General features: G+C 41.6%; 1 protein-coding gene across 1 annotated transcript in view; it reads right to left on the bottom strand.

Annotated features, from left to right (window-relative positions):
* Positions 1-23,117, bottom strand: part of LOC147031689 (non-POU domain-containing octamer-binding protein-like) — a 45,652-nt gene that overhangs the window by 3,183 nt on the left and 19,352 nt on the right. Inside the window, exons 4-11 of the mRNA XM_085852513.1 lie at positions 19,782-19,928; positions 19,468-19,622; positions 19,147-19,239; positions 18,780-18,976; positions 14,287-14,344; positions 9,515-9,551; positions 8,213-8,261; positions 7,612-7,664 (exon numbers count right to left, since the gene is read on the bottom strand). Of these exons, the coding sequence (XP_085708639.1) occupies positions 7,612-7,664; positions 8,213-8,261; positions 9,515-9,551; positions 14,287-14,344; positions 18,780-18,976; positions 19,147-19,239; positions 19,468-19,622; positions 19,782-19,928 (789 nt within the window). The remainder of the gene's footprint in view (positions 1-7,611; positions 7,665-8,212; positions 8,262-9,514; positions 9,552-14,286; positions 14,345-18,779; positions 18,977-19,146; positions 19,240-19,467; positions 19,623-19,781; positions 19,929-23,117) is intronic.

The following is a 23,117-nucleotide window of genomic DNA, read 5'->3' as shown; positions in this document are numbered from 1 at the left end:
CTTTCGGCTTGCTCCCGTTAGGGGTCGCCACAGCGGACCAACTGTCTCCATTTCGCTCTATCCTCCACATCTTCCATTGACACTCCAACCACCCGCATGTCCGCCCTCACCGCATCCATGAACCTCTTCTTTGGCCTTCCTCTTCTCCTCCTGCCTGGCGGCTCCATCTTCAACATCCTTCTCTCGATATACTCCGTTTCCCTCCTGTGCACATGTCCAAACCATCTCAATCTCGCCTCTCTCACTTTGTCTCCAAACCGTCCTACCTGCGCTGTCCCTCTAATACACTCATTTCTTATCCTATCCATCCTCGTCACTCCCAACGAGAATCGCAGCATCTTTAACTCTGCCACCTCCAGCTCCGCTTCCTGTCTTTTTGTTAGTGCCACCGCCTCCAAACCATACAACATAGCTGGTCTCACTACCGTCTTGTATACTTTCCCCTTCACTCTTGCAGCTACCCTTCTGTCACAAATCACTCCTGCAACTCTTCTCCACCCACTCCATCCTGCCTGCACTCTCTTTTTCACTTCTCTCCCACACTCTCCATTACTTTGGACAGTTGATCCCAAGTATTTAAACCAATCCACCTTCCCCACCTCAACTCCTTGCAACTGCACCATACCACCACCCTCCCTCTCATTTACGCACATGTACTCTGTCTTACTCCTACTGACTAACATTCCCCTTCTCTCCAGTGCGTACCTCCACCTCTCAAGGCTCGATTCAGCCTGCTCCCGACTCTCCCTACAGATCATGATGTCATCCGCTGTCGGTTTGGACCAGACGGGATAGCCTTTGTTGCCCTCACGCATCGATGAGCCTTGGGCGCCCAACACCCTGTCGCCGGTTTGTGGTTTGTCCCTCCTCAGACCACTGTTGGTAGGTACTCATCACTGCTGACCGGGAGCACCCCACAAGCCTTGCCATTTCAGAGATGCTCTCACCCAGTCGCCTGGCCATAACAATTTGGCCCTTGTCAAAGTCGCTCAGGTCTTTACTACTACCCATTTCTCCTGGATCCAACACATCAACTTCAAGAACTGACTGTTCACTTGCTGCCTAATATATCCCACTCCTTGACAGGTACATATACCCTCGCCTAATATATCCCACTCCTTCACTTCACCTGTCATTGGTCATAATGTTTTGGCTCATCACTGTGTGTATGTATATATATATATATATATATATATATATATATATATATATATATATATATATATGAAGAATAAGCAATTTTATGTTTGTATATATATATATATATATATATATATATATATATATATATATATATATATATATATATATATATATATATATATATATATATATACATACATATACATACACACAGTGATGAGCCAAAACATTATGACCAATGACAGGTGAAGTGAAGGAGTGGGATATATTAGGCGAGGGTATATGTACCTGTCAAGGAGTGGGATATATTAGGCAGCAAGTGAACAGTCAGTTCTTGAATTTGATGTGTTGGATCCAGGAGAAATATATATATATATATATATATATACATAAAATACACACACACACACACACACACACACACACACACACACACACACACACACACACACACACACACACACACACTTCTTAAAAAGGCAAAATTATTTCAGATTTCAACCCAGATATCTTTATAATTGTGAGAGATGGTGAGCTCCGATCATCAAATTTGATATCAGATGTGAAAAAGAACTGTTAATTAAGATGTTACCATGATTAGCGAGATCAGTGAAGAAGTTACGTGACCTGCCAAATGCGCTCATCGCTAATTATTCAAGAACTGAAAATAGTACAAACACAACCTATACATCAAGTTAAAGGTAATTTCATTGCTAATCTAACAACACAACTCTCATGAAAGAAGAGTTTGTAGAAAAAACGGTTACCACGTTAGCTAACTTCTCCAAATCTACACCCTGCAAAAATTCCTTTGTGGGAGGTGGAAGGGGAAAGGTGGAGGTGGGAGATGGAAGGGGAAACGTGGAGGTGGGAGATGGGAGGGGAAGGGTGAAGGTGGGAGGGGAAGGGTGGGGGGTTAGGTGAAAACAGTGGTTATTTAAACACTCAAGACCAGGGAGCTATCACATTGGGTACCTGCTCCTACATGGGAGAACTAAAGAACACCCCACTATAATATGTAAGGCAACATCACTCAGTAGAACCACACCTCCACCAGGCTGAACAGTTTACATTTTGGAACGCACTGATAGGCTGGATCTGGATCCGGAACTCCAAAATCTCATTAGCTTGTCCTTGTCATGGAACCAACTCATCCAGCAAGTTTCATCGAAATCCATCTAAAACTTTTTGGGATATCATGCTTTTTGAGATATATTTTTGAGATATCATGCATAGTACACACGTTTTTAGCCCTCAAACTCAATGGTGAAAAATCACTTGGAAAATCAAAACATTCTCATATCCGGATCTGGATTCGGATCTTCGCCAAAATCTAATCAATTTGTCCTTGTCACACACCCGACCTGTCCACCAAGTTTCATCCGAATCAGTCAGCAACTTTTTGATGTCATTTTTTTGATATATCAAAGTGTGCTATATATCATTTTTTTGGCCCCATCTCTCAATGGTGAAGAATCACTTTAAAATTCTGTTATCCAGATCTGGATCTTCACCAAAATCTAATAATTTTGTCCTCGTCACACACCTCACCTCTCCACCAAATATGTCCACAACTTTTTGAGATATCCTACTCACAGACAAACCAGGGTGAAACACAACCCCCCAACCCCCTTTTATGGCGGAGGTAATTAAAATAAATAAAAACATTTCCACCATTATAGAGAGGCGTATTTAATCTTGCTAAATGGCAAATCCTGCAATTTTATGTTTGTAGAAGGTTGTAGATGTGCCGTGGGTTTGGGTTAAACATTCATAAACATTTTAAGGGCTCACATCGAGATCGAAAAGTTTCATCACAAGCCAGAGTCAGAAAATGTGCAACTCCCTGCAGAAGTGTCGTAAAACACACCGGAAGCTCACTTTGTAATCAAGTTTTAATTATTACGCCACAAACGACTACTTGACAAAAGCAGATTTTTCATGAAATTTTATCGACTTGATAGATGACAGACACGCATGTCACCATTTTACTAATATATACTTACAAGTATAGTATTAAAGCAGAATAAAATTTAATCTTAAAATGCACATTTCTCAATGTTATGAAATAGATCACAATTGTTTTTTATTTTTATTAATCTTTTTTGGGGGAAAAATTATCTTTAAAAATCCAATGCCTATTTTCAAACGATGAGACCGTGTTCATTGCTTGTCCGGGAACCGAAATGGACAGAATTATGACAAGCAGAATCCACTTCTTGTAAATGTTTACGTTTTGCTTTCTTGGTAACATGCCTTTCTCAGAAATAAGAAAAAGAGCAATGAGAGATTGCAGACCTCCGCCAGGACGTTTGTGGGGTGTTTGTGTACTGGTGTGTTACGTAATTAATAAGAGACATAAGAAGAGATGCCACTTTATAACTGCTGGCAGTGATGACTGGGTACCAAGACTTCCCGCTTTGATCGGATACCTAACCCTGACCCATGACGTTTTTCATAATTATTCCATTGAATTCAGAATGGGATTAAAATAAATTCAATTCAAATCAAATGGAAGACAAAATAGGTACAGTCCTGCATCGGAATCATCAGAAGGAACCCAAACAAGCCAAAAGCAACGAAGAAGTCATCAGGAGGAACCTTAAAAGGATTCGGGTTTCAGCTGCTACTCCTCTACCCTAAAACCCATCCAGGCACAGCCAAGTGAACCTTATTCAAAAAAGAAAAAGAAAGAACCGAGATCAATATAATTAAATAATTCTGGCTGCCAGACTGTGCCGATCAAGTTGAAATTTAAAACATGTATTCCCCATCACGACTAGATCATAATTGTGAAGTTTCATGTTGATTGATTAAGCAGTTCAAGAGAAAACATTATTTAATATTTTTACAATCCAATATGCCTGCCAAACCATGTGACCTATCAATTATTCCTGAACAAACTTGTACACCCAAGGCTTGGGGAACATTTGTGTGAGGTTTACCCCTTGATCTGTCCAGCTGTTCTGGAGAAGATTTTTGTCATAGATTTTAGGGTAAATCCAATATGGCTGCCAAACCGTGTGACCTATGACATCATATGTGTGAACCTTTTGTTCCTCATGGATAGGATCATACATGTTAAGTTTCACCTTGATCTATTCAGCTACTTCAAAGAAGATTTTGAAGGTTTTTTTTTTGGTATTTTTAAAACAATATGGCTGCCGAATCATGTAACCGATTACATCATCAATTTTTTTTCTGTGGACCATTTTATCCCGAGATGACCCTCAAAAATTTTCATACTGATCAGATGTGGCGCTCTACATATGCAATTATGACATCATAACGAAGGCACCGATGATGCCATAAAAAAATCACACTTATTCCCCATGAGGAGTACTCGCCGTGTGCCAAGTTTCAATTTTTTTTTCCTCGGTGTGGTTTCAGAGATACAGAGGTCCAAAGTTTTTCTGTTTTTCCAACATGTCTGCCATACCATGTGACCTATGACATCATAATTATCATTCCACATGAGCAGCCACACCTATGGTGAAAATTTCATCTCAATCTGACAAGCAGTTGCGGAGAGAAACATGAAAGTTCTGTGCGGACAAACAAACAAACAGACAGACAGACAGACAAACAAATGAAAAATCACTCAGAGTGACAACTTGGCAAAACTGCACAAAGTAGAATGGCACTCGGTAAAGCACATACCTCTGCCAGGTGGAACAGTTCATGTTTTGCATCCCACTGATGATCTGGATCCGAACCAAAATTCAATCCGCTTGTTCTTGTCACCTATCCAACTCATCCACCTTGTTTTGTCATAACTCATCCACAACTTTTTGAGATGGAGTGATATATTTAGTTTTTGGCTCCATCTATCAATTTTACAAAACAGGCGTGTGTTGACTTTTTGACCTTAAAATTAATTGGCAGTTGAATTCAGCGACCTGATATGAAAATGCTCTTCAAATTTCAAGTCAATCGGATGAAAATTGAGGATTTTAGAAAATTTGGTCCAAATTGGCGTATGTAGACCTTTTGGCCTATGTGTACCTCAAAATTAATAGGTGTTTGAATTCATTGACCTGATATGCATATCCTGTTAAAATTTCAAGTCAATTGGATGAAAATTGAGCATTTTAGAACATTTGGCCCAAATTGGCCTTTTGGCCCATGTTGATCTCAAAATTAATAGGTGGTTGAATTCAGTGACCTGATATGCAAATGTTCTTCAAATTTCAAGCCAATTGGATGAAAATTAACAATTTTAGAAACAATTTTAAAACTTGGCCTATTTTGGGTTGATCTTATGGCCTATGTTGACCTTTTGACCCATGATAACCCCAAAGTAATAGGTGGTTGAATTCATTGACCTGATATACAAATCCTGTTCAAATTTCAAGTCAATCAGATGAAATTTGAGGATTTAAAAAAATTTGGCTCAAATTGGCCGATTGGCCTATGTCGTCCTTTTCGGTCAACCGAATTTAACGAAACTTCAATGCGGGACCGTCGCAGAGTCGGTGACATTAATCCCTGAAAATTTCAGAACGATCAGTTGAGCGGTTTGGGCTGGAGGCGAGCGAACAGACAAACACACAAACAAACAAACGGAGGCAATCAACATAGTTGTCAAAAAAAAAAATTCTTCGCCAAGTAACAAACAGACCCAAATGCAATACCCTCTCCTTTGGCGAGGGTAAAAATAAAACTTCCGTCTCACAAGCTGAACAGAGATGGTGAATAGCGAACCAACTACAACTCCTCTTGGATGAAACTCCTTTTGGTTACCCTTACCCAGATGTGAAAATTTCATCTCAATCTGACAAGCAGTTGCGGAGAGAAACATGAAAGTTCTGTGCGGACAAACAAACAAACAGACAGACAGACAGACAAACAAATTCGTAATCCTGTACGTTTTGCAACAAATATTGTCGTTGGTCGAAATTCACAAAACATGTTGCTTACGATGAACTCAAGGGAAGTAACACGCCTAAGACATTAGAAAACTAATGCTCGTGACTTATTGAATGCTTCCACTATAGGAAATAAGGAACGATAATTAAACGGCTCTTTCTTGGCACGACCGTAACAATTGCAAGTAGATGGTTAAATGAAAAACTATAACGGTACTTGGTAGAGTGCATAACTCAACCAGGCTGAACAGTTTATGTTTTGTATCCCACTGATCAGCCGGATCTGCATCCAGACCGAAACCCAAATCAAATTGACTTGTTATTGTCACCTAACCAACTCATCCACCAAGTTTTGTCATAACTCATCCATAACTTTTTCAAATATCATGCTATATATAATTTTTGGCCCCATCTCTCAATGGTGAAGAATGATGAATCGGTTAAAAAAAAATTTTTTAATTCCTGTATCCAGATCTTCACCAAAAATCTAATCAATTTGTCCTTGTTACACACCCAACCTATCCACCAAATTTCGTCCAAAACTTTTTGAGATATCCTGCTCACAGACAGAAAGATGTGAAAAAATAACCTCTGTCTACCTTTGGTGCCACAGGTTAAAAAAAAAAAAAACCTTTTCACTTGAAAAATTAAACTACAAGTAAAACTTTTTAATGTGGCACAAATTTACTGAGTTTTATTCATTGTGGATTTTCAAAACCACAGTTGCTATTGTAAACTCAATCCGATGTTGAAATCAAAATTCAAAGGTTTCGACAATTACGGAACTATATCAAAACCAGTTTTATCCGAATCTGTCAATAACTGTTTGAGATATCATGCTATATATACTGTATTGTTTTTTGGTCCTATCTCTCAAAGGTGAAGAATGACTTAAATTACCTAAAATAACCTCTGCATCATAATATATACTTCTACCAAGTTTGGTCAAAATCCCATCACTGGTACACAAGTTAGCGTCGTAACAGAATGTTTATCTAGCAGGACATCTGACCTTTGACCCCTCACCCCTATAATCTCATCAGCTTATCTTTACATCATTATACATACTCTTACCAAATATGACTTGGATCTCTTCAAGCGTTTTTAAATTATTGCGGAAACGAACACCTATCACGGACACACAGACAGTCCGAAAACATAACCTGTCCATCTTCGGTGGCAGAGGTAAAAAGCAAATGCGTTCAAAGGTAGCTGACTCACACCATTATGTTTCTCTTCTAAAAGGTCAAGGTTGTTTTGTGATTTGATGTACAATAACAAAAAATTTTAGAGGTGAAATAACTCTGCAAGCATGTTCCCAGTATGTAGAGACAGCAAATGCCTTCCATTGTATTCGTTCTCTTCCAATGACTTGCAGTTTTAGCTTTGAATGCAGCACGGTATTGTAATTTGTTGTTTTGGGTATCAATGTTTGATTTCACGAAGACAGACCTCTGACTTCAGGATCAAAAACCACATGACCACTTACCCTCAAATTTTGCATACGTGTTCAGGGTACCAATGGGCAGGTAGGTCATGGGTGTAAAAATAAATCTGCACACATGACTTATGGTGCAGTAAAGTAGGACTTAGGAATGACCTGGTAGTTGTAGAATGAAGGTTGTTGTGAAGAAAGAGTAGTAGCTTGAGACACTGTAGTTGGGATATGAAGGGGTGGACCAAGAGGAAGAATGTTAAGACATTTTTTAGGTAAAAACTCAGATGTTTCGGAAGAAATGACAAATGTTCAAAGAACGTGACATAAAAAGCAGTCGTTTAAGTACAATTACCAACGGCAAACACAAGGAAAATATTTCATGTCGGACAAGTTATTGACCAAACGTGATTTTTATTTTAAGTCTTCATATCCACTTATTGCAGATGCAACATTGATGGAGCAATGATCATGAAACTACCAGATGATGTTGCCAGACGATAGCAAAGTAAAAAAAAAAAAGGTCCCTTGATTGATTTAGCTTTCACAAGATGGAATATTAATGGAAGGAGGAAGAGTTTTTGGCTACAATGTTTGTTGCAACACGATTCTCAATTAATGGTGCAGATAACTCCACAAAATGATATATCTCTTGCACATTACAAAAACCTAATGCTGTTTGTGAGCTTGGCTGGTGCCGAAGCAAAGTTCAAAGCACCAGCTCTGATGCAATCTGCAGCAAATGCCAAAGAAAAAAAAATCTTACCTGGAGCTACTGTTGCTGGTGGTATAGTTGGCTGCTCTGGGGCCTGCATCTGGGGGAGTGAGAATAGAAGGGATGTAATGGTGATGAGGGGGTATATGGGTGGACATTCTCTTCCAATACAAATATTTTTTACCATTAAAATAGCTTCTTTTTTTTCTTCTTTTGAATATGTATGTCATTGGGTGCTACTTCTCCATTGAACAACATATAAGAAGCATGAAAAGATGTGAAATTTCTCAATCAAACGAGAATGCTACCCTGCCATCCCACCCCACTTTCCCCCCACCAAAATCATTTTCACTCATAATAACCCACCCCCAAACTACAACTGTAGAATTTGTTTCCCCTCCAAAACCATATTTATATGTATGCCTCACAATATAATGTGGAATAACAAAGAGCATGTCTGCCTGTTTTCCACAACAAGAAAAAGAAGAAAGACAGTTGAAGGAAAAAGGATAATCAGGGTTAAGGAAAGGAAATAAATAACTAAAAACATTATAAATATTACATGAAAGCAAAAGTGAAGCATTATGATCTTCCCCCATATTTCTCTATAACCCTGCTTTGCCTTTACTTCTCTATTACTCCGCAATTCCACTCCTGTCTTCCCTCCACCCCACCCCCACCACCTCAACCCCCTTCCCCCATATGCTACTACCAGATGACTTTGGAGGTAGAGCTTGAGAAGAATGGAAAAAGGAGGAAAAGAACAAAATAAAAGGAAAATGTAATCAAGACTGAAAGCAAAAAGTGTGCAGAAGAGTGAGTGAGTAAGGAGGGCTGACAGGATGGCCCAGAAGAACACACACTCTCTTCGAAAGCTGTCTAGCCTAGGTTTGAATCCCGACCCAGCTGTAAACTGTCATCCCGGTGTTTCACAGGCAGGGCGATTCATCAGTGTGTGTTCCCTTCCCTTGGGTGGACGTTAAACGACATTTCATCTGCCAGCATTCGTTGGTGGACATTAAAAATCCCACAGCGTCCTTCACAAAGAGTAGGTGAGCTATCTCCGGCACCATGGCCAAATTCCAAATTCCTGCCCTAACCAATAGAGGGCATTGCATCAGCGGCACAGTCGTGCTCTCAGCCGATGATGCTACCCCACAGCCTTGTGCTGCAGACGAATGAAGTAGTAGTGAGTCGGGAACTCAGGAAATCATTTATCTGATAAAGTTAGTGGACAGTGGTAATGACAAAGGGGGGGAGGGGGGAGTGGGGGAGAAACAAAAGCAAGGGGAAATGTAGAAGAGATAAAGAAAGCTGAGTTAATATTTATTATCAAAGTTGCAAAAAGGTTACCTTAATATCTTCCTGTTTCCTTCTCTCTCCCTCCATCCTTGAGACACACAAGATGAAATGTTAAGTAAGAAATTAACATTTAAGATGTCAGGAAAATGACATGAGGCGTCAGTGGCCCGGATAGAAGGAAATTGGAGAAAATTGAAGTGCATCATTGATCATCTGGCAAGCTTAAAGAGCAGGTTTTGGGTCGCTGATGACTTCGCATGATTCGAAGGTTGTAATCACATTAATAATCGTTGTGCAAATATTTTCTTACATTTGAAACTCAAAATATGCTAAAATTAACTTTTAAGTCAAAACTTTTGTCAGTGATCGAAAAACAGACCGAAATTTACCGAAGATGCTATGACGTCACGTTCTCCGAAAACTTTGTGAACATTCAGAAAAAGCGTGTGAACAATGGCGAGATGCGAATCAGAGAGCAATTTCAGCGGCGATGAAATTGAGTGTTTTCATTCAGACGAGCATAACCCGCGCTCTGCGCGACATGTTGGGGTTGGTGTGTTTGAGAAAGGAACTGATGCAGAGCATCAGTAGTAATTTTACTTTAATGCAGTAAGTGGAATACGATTTCAATGTTTCAGAACCATTTTATTTACTTTTTTTTGTACCATGCACCTCATATGGTCTTTGAGATAATGTAAGCCAAATATCACGTTACTCGAGCGCAGAACAAAGTCGAAGATAGAGCGACACGAAACCACAAACTCGGAAATAATATATAAGATATTGCCGAGGACGAGTCGGAGGATGATGGGAATTTATACTATGGAGTTTCTGGCCCTGAGCCATATAAATTTGAGCCACTAGCAAGTGCCAGAAAACGGCCTATTTCGTGTACAAGTGGCAGGACTAACTGCCTGGCAGTTCACACTGAGAGACTCCACCAGACAGATTGGTTTGTAGATTTTCATTTTCTTGTTCGATGCATAAAATAATGTAAAGTTTGATTCGTCTGTGAGTTGATATAATAATTTTTAACCCTCTAGTCACTCAAGAGTCAAAAATAGAATGAATCAATAATGGACCCAAATATATTATCCACCGTAGCCTTGGCATTGAAGTCTTTCTGACAGCTGAGCTTGACCCCAGAGAAAGTGAACAGTTAGAACAAACCCAAACTTTCACGAGACTGTTGTGGCATATAAATACCAAAACATGTTTAGCCTCATTGGGAAATATTCTACCAAATTTAGAAGAAAAAAAAGTGGGAAATTGATCAATTTTTTACAATTGAAATGAAATAGCCCAATTTGCTGATGCTGTTAAAAAAGTAATTTAATCAACAATAAGTTGATTTGTTGAGAAATTTTTTCATGCTTGTGTTTTTCAGAAAGTTTATTTATGTGTTTTTCCATGTACTCTTTAAGAATACATTTCAAGGTTTTTCTCACTTAAACTTAACAATTGATTCTGTGACAGAGCAGTATCTAGAGAACTTGTCAACCAGCAACTCATTCACAGAGTGGTGATCAGATGTGTTTATGCCTTCATAATCCTCGGCTGTGAAATGGTCACCACAAATGACAAGTCTATGAAAAGGGTCCTCTTTACCTGTTTTCTTTGGGGGGAAATTCGCTCGTTTTGTTTGTACAAATCTTATCCACTGCCGGCGAATGTTTGATTCCTTCGGGAATTGGTGGGAGCAATTACCCGTTTTCCAGCCATTTTCACAAAACATGACAACACACGTACGAGGCATGATGTAAAAATATCCAAATAACTTTGTTCTACTATAATTCAAAATAATCAAAATATAGACAGTTGCAAGCTCAAAAAAAGAGAAAGAACGGCCCACTGAACTGGACACTTCTTCAATGAGCGAGTAAGCGTCCGCTTTGTTTTGGAGAATGTGACGTCACCATCCATATATGGCACGCGGCTGTTTTTTTTCAACAGCCTCGAGAAATAACTTCAGAGTTAAATTTCATTAATTTTCCCAATAGTTAGGCAACCACAATAGTTTGCATCGAACTATTTAATGCACATATAATCATATTGATAAATTTTCAGAACATGTTTGGTGACCCGCAACCTACTCTTTAACAGGTTGGTGGATGCAAACACATTTATCCAGATCGACTTGTGGGCATGAGCAGTATTCTTATTGGTTAAAAAAAAAGGTGAAACAAATTTTTTAAAATACCCTCTCCCATCCATTCGGGACTGGGAGTCGCTAAAAATGTTCACCTGCCTTGCCTACTCCTCTTTCTCTGCTCTTAACCCGATCATTTTTTGAGGGCTACCTGTCTGTATCATGGCAAAATCGTCACCATTACTCGAATTCATAAGAATGCAGTTCATAAGCTGCCATTTACCAAAATCATCAATCAGACTAAGTTTGATTTTGTGAATATTTTCCATTGCAAGTTCACCAACAACCAAATTGTGAGGAAGCTTAATATGCATGTACCCATAGTTAGCCAGAAGGAGAAAAAGCTAATTTTGAGGAAGCTTATCAACTATGCACCCACACCAAACATTCTGCGTGTTTGCAGTTATTTTTTTTTTCCATTCGCACAGAAACGTCATCAAATATGTCGATTTTATATTTTTCTTCCGAAATAGTGATGCTTAATTGGGAGCTCCTCAAAGCATAAAGACCAGCAGGGAACCGACAGGAAGGTGGCTACGGAAGTAAAAGTGGCTTCACATCAAACATGGGATGTGAAAATGTTCAACCCACATGACAGTGGACAGCGTTCTGAGACCAAATGGAACGATAGAATGAGTGAAGGTATTTTATAAACTGTTAATGTTTGGGAATGGGTATTTTATGATTTTTTATGGTTGTTTGCGCATAGACCAAATGAAGCACGACTTACCATTTCTTGTTCTTTGGAGAAAAAAAGAAAAGCATTCTCATTTGTATTTTGTTTGGTGTAGAGAAATTTGGATTTGGCACAAGATTTTTGGATCAACTGAACCAAAATGTAACAGATTTTTCAACCCAGTTAATTCTCGTCAATGGTGCCAATTCTACATTGGACATGTTGCCTCTGCTATGCCAGCAATGGATGGATGGCCTCAATCTCAAAGAAAGAGACAGGGCTATCTCACTGGTCAGCTCCCCTGCATTCGATTCTGGTTGGCTCCCTTCCCTGAATTACAATCTATCAGCTATTGATACTTGGCATGCCTTCCTGGATTGGTTATCGGATTTCCTGCACAAGTCACGGGTTGCTTTGGACGGAATTATATCCCATGCTGTACCTCCAGGCTGGTGCCCCTCAAAACTGTGCAGGGACTAAACCAGTTCTTGATACAAGTCAATGAAATGTCTTTGTCACTGGAAATTCCATCATTTCCATTTGCAGATAAATCCACACTGCTCCACCACACAGGTTATGGCAACATCCTTCTCAATCAATGTGAAGAAAATAAACAACTACTCATACACCTAGAACACGACTTTTAGTGCAAGAAAGACTCATACTCTCACTCTGTCTCTCCATAAGGACCGGCAGACAAATCCCTCAATTTATTTCTGTAGTCAGTCGTTGGGAGATATACAGTCTATGAAACTCTTAGGCTTGTCAGTAATAACCTATGCTGATCAGATCACATCTCCAAGCTGACCTCATAAGCTGGCTGCTGCCTCAGAATTATCTCCAAGGTAAAGGCCTTCCTCTGCCATCCTCAGCTGAAAAGTGTATAAATATACCCCCTCCCATCCCATATCTTCATGTGGTACGATTTATTACTTTTTTAAAAATAGGCTTCCCTTCTCTGGACTGGTGTTGCTGCTTCCCATGCAAAAACGCACTTGTTCATTTTCTCCCAAACCCTCTCCTTATGTCCCTTGAGGTCCTGGCATCAAAGATCATTCATGTCATTGAAATATCACATCAGAAATCCAAGTTTCAGGGTGTGCTTCTTTATCAAAATAGGCTAGGTGGAGGCATTACACTTTGTGTTCCTCTTTTTCTCTCACCTCTCTACCCAGTCCCCCTGCCCATCCAAGTTGCATGCATTCTGCCAGAAACCTTTCCCTTTTTACCCGTCCCAAGTCGAAGCTCAATGCTCACACCTCCATCTTTCACATTCCTCTTTCCTCACCGATGGAATGTCTTCCTGTATCCATGATCTTAAAACTCTTCATGTGCAGTATTTTATGTCTGATCCCAACCCCCAACCTGCTGAGACACTGTTCTAACCATTTGCCTGCAATTCCTCTCCTTGTCCTGTGCTGCATCTGTTTGTTGTTGGCCCATTGTTTTCTCGTTGCCCAATTTTGTCCGTTGATCTTTTGACCTCCGTTGGTCTGCTCTTTCATGAGCCTTCACACTTAAATTTTTAAAAAGAAAAAAAAGAGTGCATTTAAATAAAGAGACTGCATGGAAAAATAAATAAATAAAAAACAAAGGTTTACATAAAAATGACAATTTTATCTTTAAAGTTGTTGTTCTTCCTGATGTTCTTCCATTTAAGAAGTTCACCAGTATGTTGATGCACTGACATCAATATTGATCCAAGGTTAACCTCATTTTCTGCAATCTCAATTAAAAATGCACTTCTTCAACGCTTACACTTGAAAGAACTACGTTCACAAAAAAAAGTGAGCCAATCGTTATCTTTAAACTATGGAAAACATTATATACCTGCATCACACTGGTAGGGGGGAAAAAAAACCAACTGAATACTCATAAAATAATCGCAAACAAGAAGTCATAAAACGAGTTTCGACACTCAAGACAGGGAGGAAGAATGGAATCGGTGTAAAATGAAGAAGATAAGAAAGTAAATGGGTTGAAAATGCGATGCAAAACCTGCGATGATGCAGGTGGAGCTCAAATCTCCTCAAATCTTCCTCACGCTGCATCAGCTCTGTGGTACAGATGAACACCGTGAATAGCCGGGTGTAAAAGAACTATTTAGATGAACACATCACAATAAACTCATTTTTTGATTACGGTCATCAAGTACATAAAAATAACAACGTTGGTGATTCACACAACTTCCACTCCTCCCAACGCCCTTCACCCCACCCCACCACCACCATACATGGCTTAAAGTGCCCTTCCCCTTTTACTCTAATCTTGTCCTAATCTCCTTTCCCTTTCCTCCTCCCCTTCATTTTCTCCCAACCACCCTGCTTGTAAAATTTTGCAGATCCACGAGACATTACGTTCAGACTGTTTTGGTAAGTGGCCATTGGCAACGTCACATTATCTCTTTCTACTCTCGATTCACCACCAACCCGAACACAGATGTAAGGAATAAGACAGAGTCGTGTGTCTCAAAAAAAAGCTCTGTATTTCACACAAACGACACACCTTTAATCCTTGGCAAATATTTCCGCAGTCAAAGTCAAAGTGGATGTTTCAAGACGGACATGCCAGCAAAGTGGCATCTTATGGTTACCAGCAATTACAGCAGCAGCATGAAAATCATACTTCTTAAGGCTGACATGTTTGAGACATTTTATCAAAGTAAAATTCATCGATTTAGATTGTTGATCAGAGTAGTGAAGGCAATGTACAAGAGATCGCGCACAGCTGCAAGGATGAAGGACGGGAACAGTGGTGAGTTTGAGATGAAGGTGGGAGTGCACCAGGGCTCGGTACTAAGTCCACTTCTATTTGTAGTTGTGATGGAGGTGCTGGCTCGGAGGGTAAAGGAGGGTTTACCGTGGGAGCTGCTGTTTGCAGATGATCTGGTGTTGATTGCAGAGAGTATGGATGGACTGAAGGAGAAGATGAACAAGTGGAAGGAATGTATGGAGGCAAAATGTTTGAAGGTGAATATCGAAAGACGAAGGTGATGGCAAGTGGTAAAGCATGTGGTGAGATGGAAAGGACTGGGAAGTGGCCGTGTGCTGTGTGCAGGAAGGGTGTCGGAGTGAACTCCATTCAGTGTACAATGTGTGCTGAATGGGTTCATTAAAAATGTAGTGGTGTGAGAGGGTCATTAACCAGTGTGGCAGCTACATTCAAGTGTAAGGTGTGCATAGAGGGAGCTGCAGATGAAGGAATTGTTGAGTTGGATCTTGGAGATGGCATGAAGCTGGAAGGTGTGAAAACATTTTGCTATCTCGGAGACATGCTGAATGGAGAAGGTGGATCACTCTTCGACGGTTGCTAGAGTGAGATGTGCATGGAAGAAGTTTCGGGAACTGAGTAGAATGCTGACGAAGAGGGGGAGTGTCGTTGAAGCTGAAGGGAAAGGTGTATGCTACATGTGTGAGGAGTTCAATGCTTTATGGGAGTGAGACATGGGTACTGAACATGGAGCAGCAACAAAGGCTGGAAAGGGTGGAAATGCAAATGGTTCCGTGGATGTGTGGAGTATCGTTGAGAGAGAGGAAGACAAATGATGACTTGCGGAAGATGATGGGAATAGAGTCTGTGATGGAGGTTGTGAAGAGAAACAGGTTGAGATGGTTGGGTCATGTGTTGAGGAAGGATGAAAGTGACTGGGTGAGAGGAGTGTTGGAAATGAATGTAGTAGGAAGTAGAGGACGGGGAAGACCGAGAAAAACTTGGCTAAAGATGGTGGAAGAAGAAATGTGGGCAAGGGGATTAAGAAGGGGAGATGCAGAAAATAGGGTAAAGTGGAGGCTGTCATGGGGCCCGCAAGGCTAACCCCCGCTTTAGCAGGGAAAATTTAGCCTTTAAATGCTTGTGTGTGTGTGTGTGTCCTCTTATAACTTGAGAACTACGCATCACCGAGCAAAACTAAAGGTATATTCGAAATCAGCACGTCTAAAAGGTACTACATCACACCTGAGATGTTTAAAAAACTGAAAAAAATCGTCAATTTTTTTTTGGCCGTTTCAATTTTTTGCCGCAATTGATTCATTTCCCCCCTTTCATACTCCTATTTTTTTCCCCCCGGGCAACGCTGGGCCCTCCAGCTAATATATATATATATATATATATATATATTGCGCACACACATACGTACATGCATATACATGTACATGTCCAAGTTGTAAAACCCCTTCTCCGACCTAAGCCGGATGCCATGACGTCACCCTCATGATGCAGAGCTATATCTGCAGCTCCTAGAAATCTTTGCAGTGTTGCTTGTGCAAAATATTTCAAAGTTTTTAAAGACAAACGTTTTTAAATCTTAACAAGCAAATTCAAAGCACTTCTCTCAAATATATTTTTGCTTTAGTTGAATGAATCTGCTACTACTGCAAACCAAATATTTTGAGGATGGCAAATGTGGGAACCAACTACATATTGTTGGCCATGTGTGAAAACTGGATCATGCAGGTTCACTCCATGTCTTTGCAAAGGTTGGTCTTGAACCTTATTACCTCCGCCACTGATGGTGAAGGAGGTTGTTTTCACCCCTTTCTGTCTGTCTGTGTACAGGTTATCTCAAAAAGTTGTGGACGGATCCGGATGACATTTTGTGGGCAGGTTGGGTGTGTGACAAGGAGGAACTGATTAGATTTTGGTGAAGATCCGGATCCGACAACTAGAATTTTAAAAGTGCTTCTTCACCACTGAGAGATAGGGCTCAAATAATAGATAGCACGATATCTCAAAAAGTTACAGACAGATTCGGATGAAGCTTTGTTGGATAAGTTGGGTGTGTGACCACGACAAATGATTCAGTTTTGGTGAAAATCCAGATCCGGATCCGATTACTGGAATTTTTTCAGTGAATCTTCATCACGGAGAGATAGGGCTCAAAAACGATATGTAGCACGATATCTCAAAAATGTATTGGGCCAGATATGTTCTCGTGGATCAGGCATTACAGGGTGGAGGTATGTACTCTACTGAGTGCCCTTTAGTTTATTTACTGTCCTGCCAAATGTGGGCTGCACTGGGAACTGTTTTGTGTGATCTTGCAATTGTTACTTGCAGTAGTCGTTCGTTGATAATGATGGGTGACCCTTCTTTATTTACACACAAATTCAGCTTGACAACTCGGGCTAAAACTGAAATTACGTACAAAAACCTTCATTTATTATACAAATTGCTCATACCTTTATTTGGGCGGTGTGTTGGCCAGACTGCTGTCTCGATCGCTCCCGAAAATACAAAAATAACTTGGCTAACGTACATGTGGTGGTTTCGTATGCAGCCTGTGGCTGCAGGTCACATCATTTCTGGAAGCGCGGCTGTGCTGCTGATGCAGTGCCCCGTTATTAGTAAGCTGGTACTCATTTTGCCGACCTCAAAAGGATGACAGGCTGAGTCAATCCATCTGGTGTTATTTCAATGGCACGACAGGGGCTCAAACTCAAGACCCGAAAATCTTAAGCCAGCCACCTTAACCGTTAAGCCAACACCAGGCATCTTACATACTGTACATGAAGCTAAAACACGCCTACTGCTTATGTGCATACATAACATATTGTGGTTATTTAGGTCAGACAATTCAAATTGTGAATACGAGACTTCCAAAGAAATTCGTTGATAATGTAAAATATTTGGCCGATCAGAAAACCAACTTGGCAGATGTATGATTTTCTTCCGGACAATCATTATGGGTGGATTCAAGCCAGCTCTCCAGCCAATGGGTTTGAAGGCTTCATACACGTGCAGCTTCATTACGTGTGTGTATATGTATGTATGTATGTGTGTGTGTATATGTATGTATGTATGTGTGTGTATGTGTATGTGTATGTGTGTAATATATATACACATATGCATATAGCCTACATGGGAAGAGATAATGCAAGTGTGTGCAGTGGTTGATGGCCGCCTTGCAAACTACACAATTCCCCATCCACCATTGTAGATTTTTAAAATGTGCAAATTCTGTTCTTAATGGAAATGCTTGCTATAATTCCCAGACCGGTGTTTGTGTGTGGGTTGGTGGGTTTATTGTGATACTCCCTCCTACAGTTCTGGGCCATTTACATCCAGACTTGCTCCCAAAAATCAGTATGACCCCAATGAATGCAGAGGGGTGTTTTTATTATTGCTGGTGGTCTTGAGGGAGTGGTGTGGGGAAGCAAATTCTCCATGTAAATGTGTATCGTGTAGCGCCACCTCGAGGTGAGGGAGGGTATTACAAGCCTCCCCCTTTTACAGTACATTATTTCCTGGCCCCACATTTTCCAATGCAGTGAGGTGTTTTGAATTATAAGCAGTCGGTATGTTTTAGCTTCATGCACGTAACTGGGTTTTTTTTTTTTTGCGTATAAATAGCTGTTGGTTGCCTATACACCACCCGAATAAAGGTAAGCGTGAGAAGAACGTGTTCCATGCTTGAAACAAGATCGCCCATCGAGCGGGTACTCTGCGAGTACCATTAATGCAGGCAAAGGTAAGATGAGCCAAAAGTTTCTCACCCTGCCGCAAAAGCTGGGCTTGATGCTCGAGACGTGCGGCTGAGAGATCAGCCAACAGCTGTTCATGTGCGGCTCGACTGGCATCTGAAAGTGCATTCAGTCGCTGGCTCTCGTTAGCAAACAGATTCTTCCACTGCAGAGCGAGCTGATAATCCAGAGAACTGGGTTCTGCAAACCGAGGAGGAAGTTCCCGTTCTCTGAACAAAGGAATAGAGCACAAAATAGGCAGGACGAGAAGGGTCACACATGATAGGTGATTGAAGCAGATATGAACTTTGTGATGAAAGACATCATATAATGAATGAGGGTATCTGCACCCAAAACTGGTTAACCACGTTCATGTTACTAACCTTGTCTGCCAACATACCTACTGTACAAAGGATGTCTCAGTAGCACCTTTTCTGGCACACCATCCTCATCAGCCTCCTCTTCCATCTCCACAATCACGGGCTGGATGGACCTTCACAAACAATGTCAAAAATGGCTGCATTTCTACGGCTCAAAAGTCAATTCCTGACAACGTCATTCCGGATGGTGAATGATCCACATCAATTAAGATTTACTGATGAAGAGGGAAGAAAAATAATGATATAATAGCCAAGGTCAGAACTTCATCCATTTTTTCCAAAACCATATGACAAACTGTGAGAGTACCTGAGCTACAATAAAAAAAAAATGTGTGACCTACGTGGTTAAGAGGTAATGCGAGTGGGTACAGCGGTCGATGGCCGCCTTGGCAACCTGCCGGTTTGCAAACTGCACAATTCCCCGTCCAGTCGTCCGGCCCCTCTCATCGCATACGACCACAGCACGCTCAACTTCTCCAAACACAGAGAATGCCGCCTGTGTGAAAGGTCAAATGGCTTAACCCAGTGAAACGCAAAGGTCAAACACATTCCATTAAATGGGAGGACAAATTAAGAAGTTTCAAAAGGAGGGGTAAGTAAACAGTTGTTACAGTTGAAGAACAGGTTGTGGTGTATATGATGGTGTGAAAGTTACCTCAAGAAGCTCATTTGACACAGTTGGATGCAAGTTTCGAACTTTGATCCTTGTACCTTGCAATGCAAATCGCACACGCAGGTTCCGCCCGCGCAGGTCTGAGCCATCCAGCTCTGCCTTGGCCAGTTCGGCATTAAATCGTCGCTCCTGTAAACAACAGGGTCAATGTCAGGGTTGCAGATTGAATTGGTAATCTTTAATGGTTGCATTATAGTCGTGCAGAATAAAATAAATAAAAGGTGAAGCAGAAGATGCTGAGCAATGAACGAAATGCTGTTGGCAGAAGATGCTTACAGCTCCCAACAAAGCTTTGTTTAAATGTTTCTGAAAAAAAGTATTAAAATGTAATGTAATTCATGAGAATTGTTTGAGAAAAAAAATATTTCAAATGCATTTAAAATTTTTGGTGAAAATGCAAACTTTGAGATTGAAATAGATTGATGACATCCACCCTCACAGCAGAGAGTGGCCGTCAACGATCTCTCTGGAAAATCCCCTTCATCTATTTTCTGGTAACTCCACCCTCTGCCATTATATCCCTTATCATTCAGACAGGCAGGCTGCAGACTCTTCCCTCTCTTCACACCTTGACAAACATCACAAGCTGGTCAAACACTTGGAATACGTCTTTCAATCCTGACAGATGTCACACTCTCACGATCTCTCTCCGAAAGGACTGTCTGGCAAACCCTCCAATCTACCTTCTTAACAATCCTCTTGAGGAAGTTCAGTCATTCAAATGTTTAGGCCTCACAATCAGCCATGATCGTTATTGAGCAAACCGCATATCTAAGTTGGCCTCCAAAGCCAGCCGCCGACTGGGTAGCCCCTGTCGTGCAATAATTCCTCAGCACACCTGAACTCTTGTCCACCTTCAACACCTTCATCCAGAGATTGCTGGAGTATTGCTCTTCCCTCTGGGGTGGTGCCCCTGTCTCACACCTTGCTCAGGTTGATGCCGTGGAAAACAAGAACTTCAAAGAACATTGGACTCTCTTACGAGAAAGGTGAGTCGATGGAACTGTCACTTTCATAACTGCAGACAGGTCGGTGTTCTCTCTGTCTTCTATTGCCTCCTTTCTGGTATTGCACCTCTGCTCTTTCTGTGCTTTGTCCCCCCACCCCCTCCCTCCAGGATTCTACAGGGCACATCTGGCAAATCATCAACCCTTTATTTGCGAAACTCCCAAAATCCAGAAGAACTGTTCACCTCCTCCTCTTTTTCCCATCTGTGGACGCAACTTTCAGATTATATTGAATGTCATTCTTCCCTACAGGTCTTCAAGACTGCTGTTCACCATCATCTCAGATCACCCCCCCACCCCATCCAAAACCATGATCTTTTCCACCCCCCATTAATGCCCCCCAAACCCACATCCTTCAAATTTACAGATTTTCCTTCTTGAGTTTGCTTCTGTATCCATCTTATCCAGCCCATACGTCCTTCCCTTCCCCTCATCCCTTATTTGTCCAAGTCTCTCAGTCTGTCTCAGTGTGTGTCTGTCTCAGTGTGTGTCTGTCTGTGTCTGTCTGTCTCTGTCTGTGTCTGTCTGTCTGTGTCTGTCTGTCTGTCTGTGTCTGTCTGTCTGTCTGTGTCTGTCTGTCTGTGTCTGTCTGTCTGTGTCTGTCTGTCTGTGTCTGTCTGTCTGTGTCTGTCTGTGTCTGTCTGTGTCTGTCTGTGTCTGTCTGTGTCTGTCTGTGTCTGTCTGTCTCTGTCTGTGTCTGTCTGTCTCTGTCTGTCTCTGTCTGTCTCTGTCTGTGTCTGTCTGTGTCTGTCTGTCTCTGTCTGTCTCTGTCTGTCTCTGTCTGTGTCTGTCTGTGTCTGTCTGTCTCTGTCTCTGTCTCTGTCTGTGTCTCTGTCTGTGTCTCTGTCTGTGTCTCTGTCTGTGTCTCTGTCTGTGTCTCTGTCTGTGTCTCTGTCTGTGTCTCTGTCTGTGTCTCTGTCTGTGTCTCTGTCTGTGTCTCTGTCTGTGTCTCTGTCTGTGTCTCTGTCTGTGTCTCTGTCTGTGTCTCTGTCTGTGTCTCTGTCTGTGTCTCTGTCTGTGTCTCTGTCTGTGTCTCTGTCTGTGTCTCTGTCTGTGTCTCTGTCTGCGTCTCTGTCTGTGTCTCTGTCTGTGTCTCTGTCTGTGTCTCTGTCTGTGTCTCTGTCTGTGTCTCTGTCTGTGTCTCTGTCTGTGTCTCTGTCTGTGTCTCTGTCTGTGTCTCTGTCTGTGTCTCTGTCTGTGTCTCTGTCTGTGTCTCTGTCTGTGTCTCTGTCTGTGTCTGTGTCTCTGTCTGTGTCTGTGTCTCTGTCTGTGTCTGTGTCTCTGTCTGTGTCTGTGTCTGTGTCTGTGTCTCTGTCTGTGTCTGTGTCTGTGTCTCTGTCTGTGTCTCTGTCTGTGTCTCTGTCTGTGTCTCTGTCTGTGTCTGTGTCTCTGTCTGTGTCTCTGTCTGTGTCTCTGTCTGTGTCTCTGTCTGTGTCTCTGTCTGTGTCTCTGTCTGTGTCTCTGTCTGTGTCTCTGTCTGTGTCTCTGTCTGTGTCTGTGTCTGTGTCTCTGTCTGTGTCTGTGTCTCTGTCTGTGTCTGTGTCTCTGTCTGTGTCTGTGTCTGTGTCTGTGTCTCTGTCTGTGTCTGTGTCTCTGTCTGTGTCTCTGTCTGTGTCTCTGTCTGTGTCTCTGTCTGTGTCTGTGTCTCTGTCTGTGTCTCTGTCTGTGTCTCTGTCTGTGTCTCTGTCTGTGTCTCTGTCTGTGTCTCTGTCTGTGTCTCTGTCTGTGTCTCTGTCTGTGTCTCTGTCTGTGTCTCTGTCTGTGTCTCTGTCTGTGTCTGTGTCTGTGTCTCTGTCTGTGTCTGTGTCTCTGTCTGTGTCTGTGTCTCTGTCTGTGTCTGTGTCTCTGTCTGTGTCTCTGTCTGTGTCTCTGTCTGTGTCTGTGTCTCTGTCTGTGTCTGTGTCTCTGTCTGTGTCTGTGTCTCTGTCTGTGTCTCTGTCTGTGTCTGTGTCTCTGTCTGTGTCTCTGTCTGTGTCTCTGTCTGTGTCTCTGTCTGTGTCTGTGTCTCTGTCTGTGTCTCTGTCTGTGTCTCTGTCTGTGTCTCTGTCTGTGTCTCTGTCTGTGTCTCTGTCTGTGTCTCTGTCTGTGTCTCTGTCTGTGTCTCTGTCTGTGTCTCTGTCTGTGTCTCTGTCTGTGTCTCTGTCTGTGTCTGTGTCTGTGTCTCTGTCTGTGTCTGTGTCTCTGTCTGTGTCTGTGTCTCTGTCTGTGTCTGTGTCTCTGTCTGTGTCTGTGTCTGTGTCTCTGTCTGTGTCTGTGTCTGTGTCTGTGTCTCTGTCTGTGTCTGTGTCTCTGTCTCTGTCTGTGTCTCTGT

The sequence above is a fragment of the Eptatretus burgeri genome, chromosome 2 (genome assembly GCF_056783735.1).
Source record: "Eptatretus burgeri isolate ZD-2024b chromosome 2, Ebu_testis_v1, whole genome shotgun sequence".
Classification (NCBI taxonomy): Eukaryota; Metazoa; Chordata; class Myxini; order Myxiniformes; family Myxinidae; genus Eptatretus; species Eptatretus burgeri.
The sequence above is the reverse complement of the archived record's forward strand: the minus strand, read 5'-3'. Positions and strand labels throughout refer to the sequence as shown.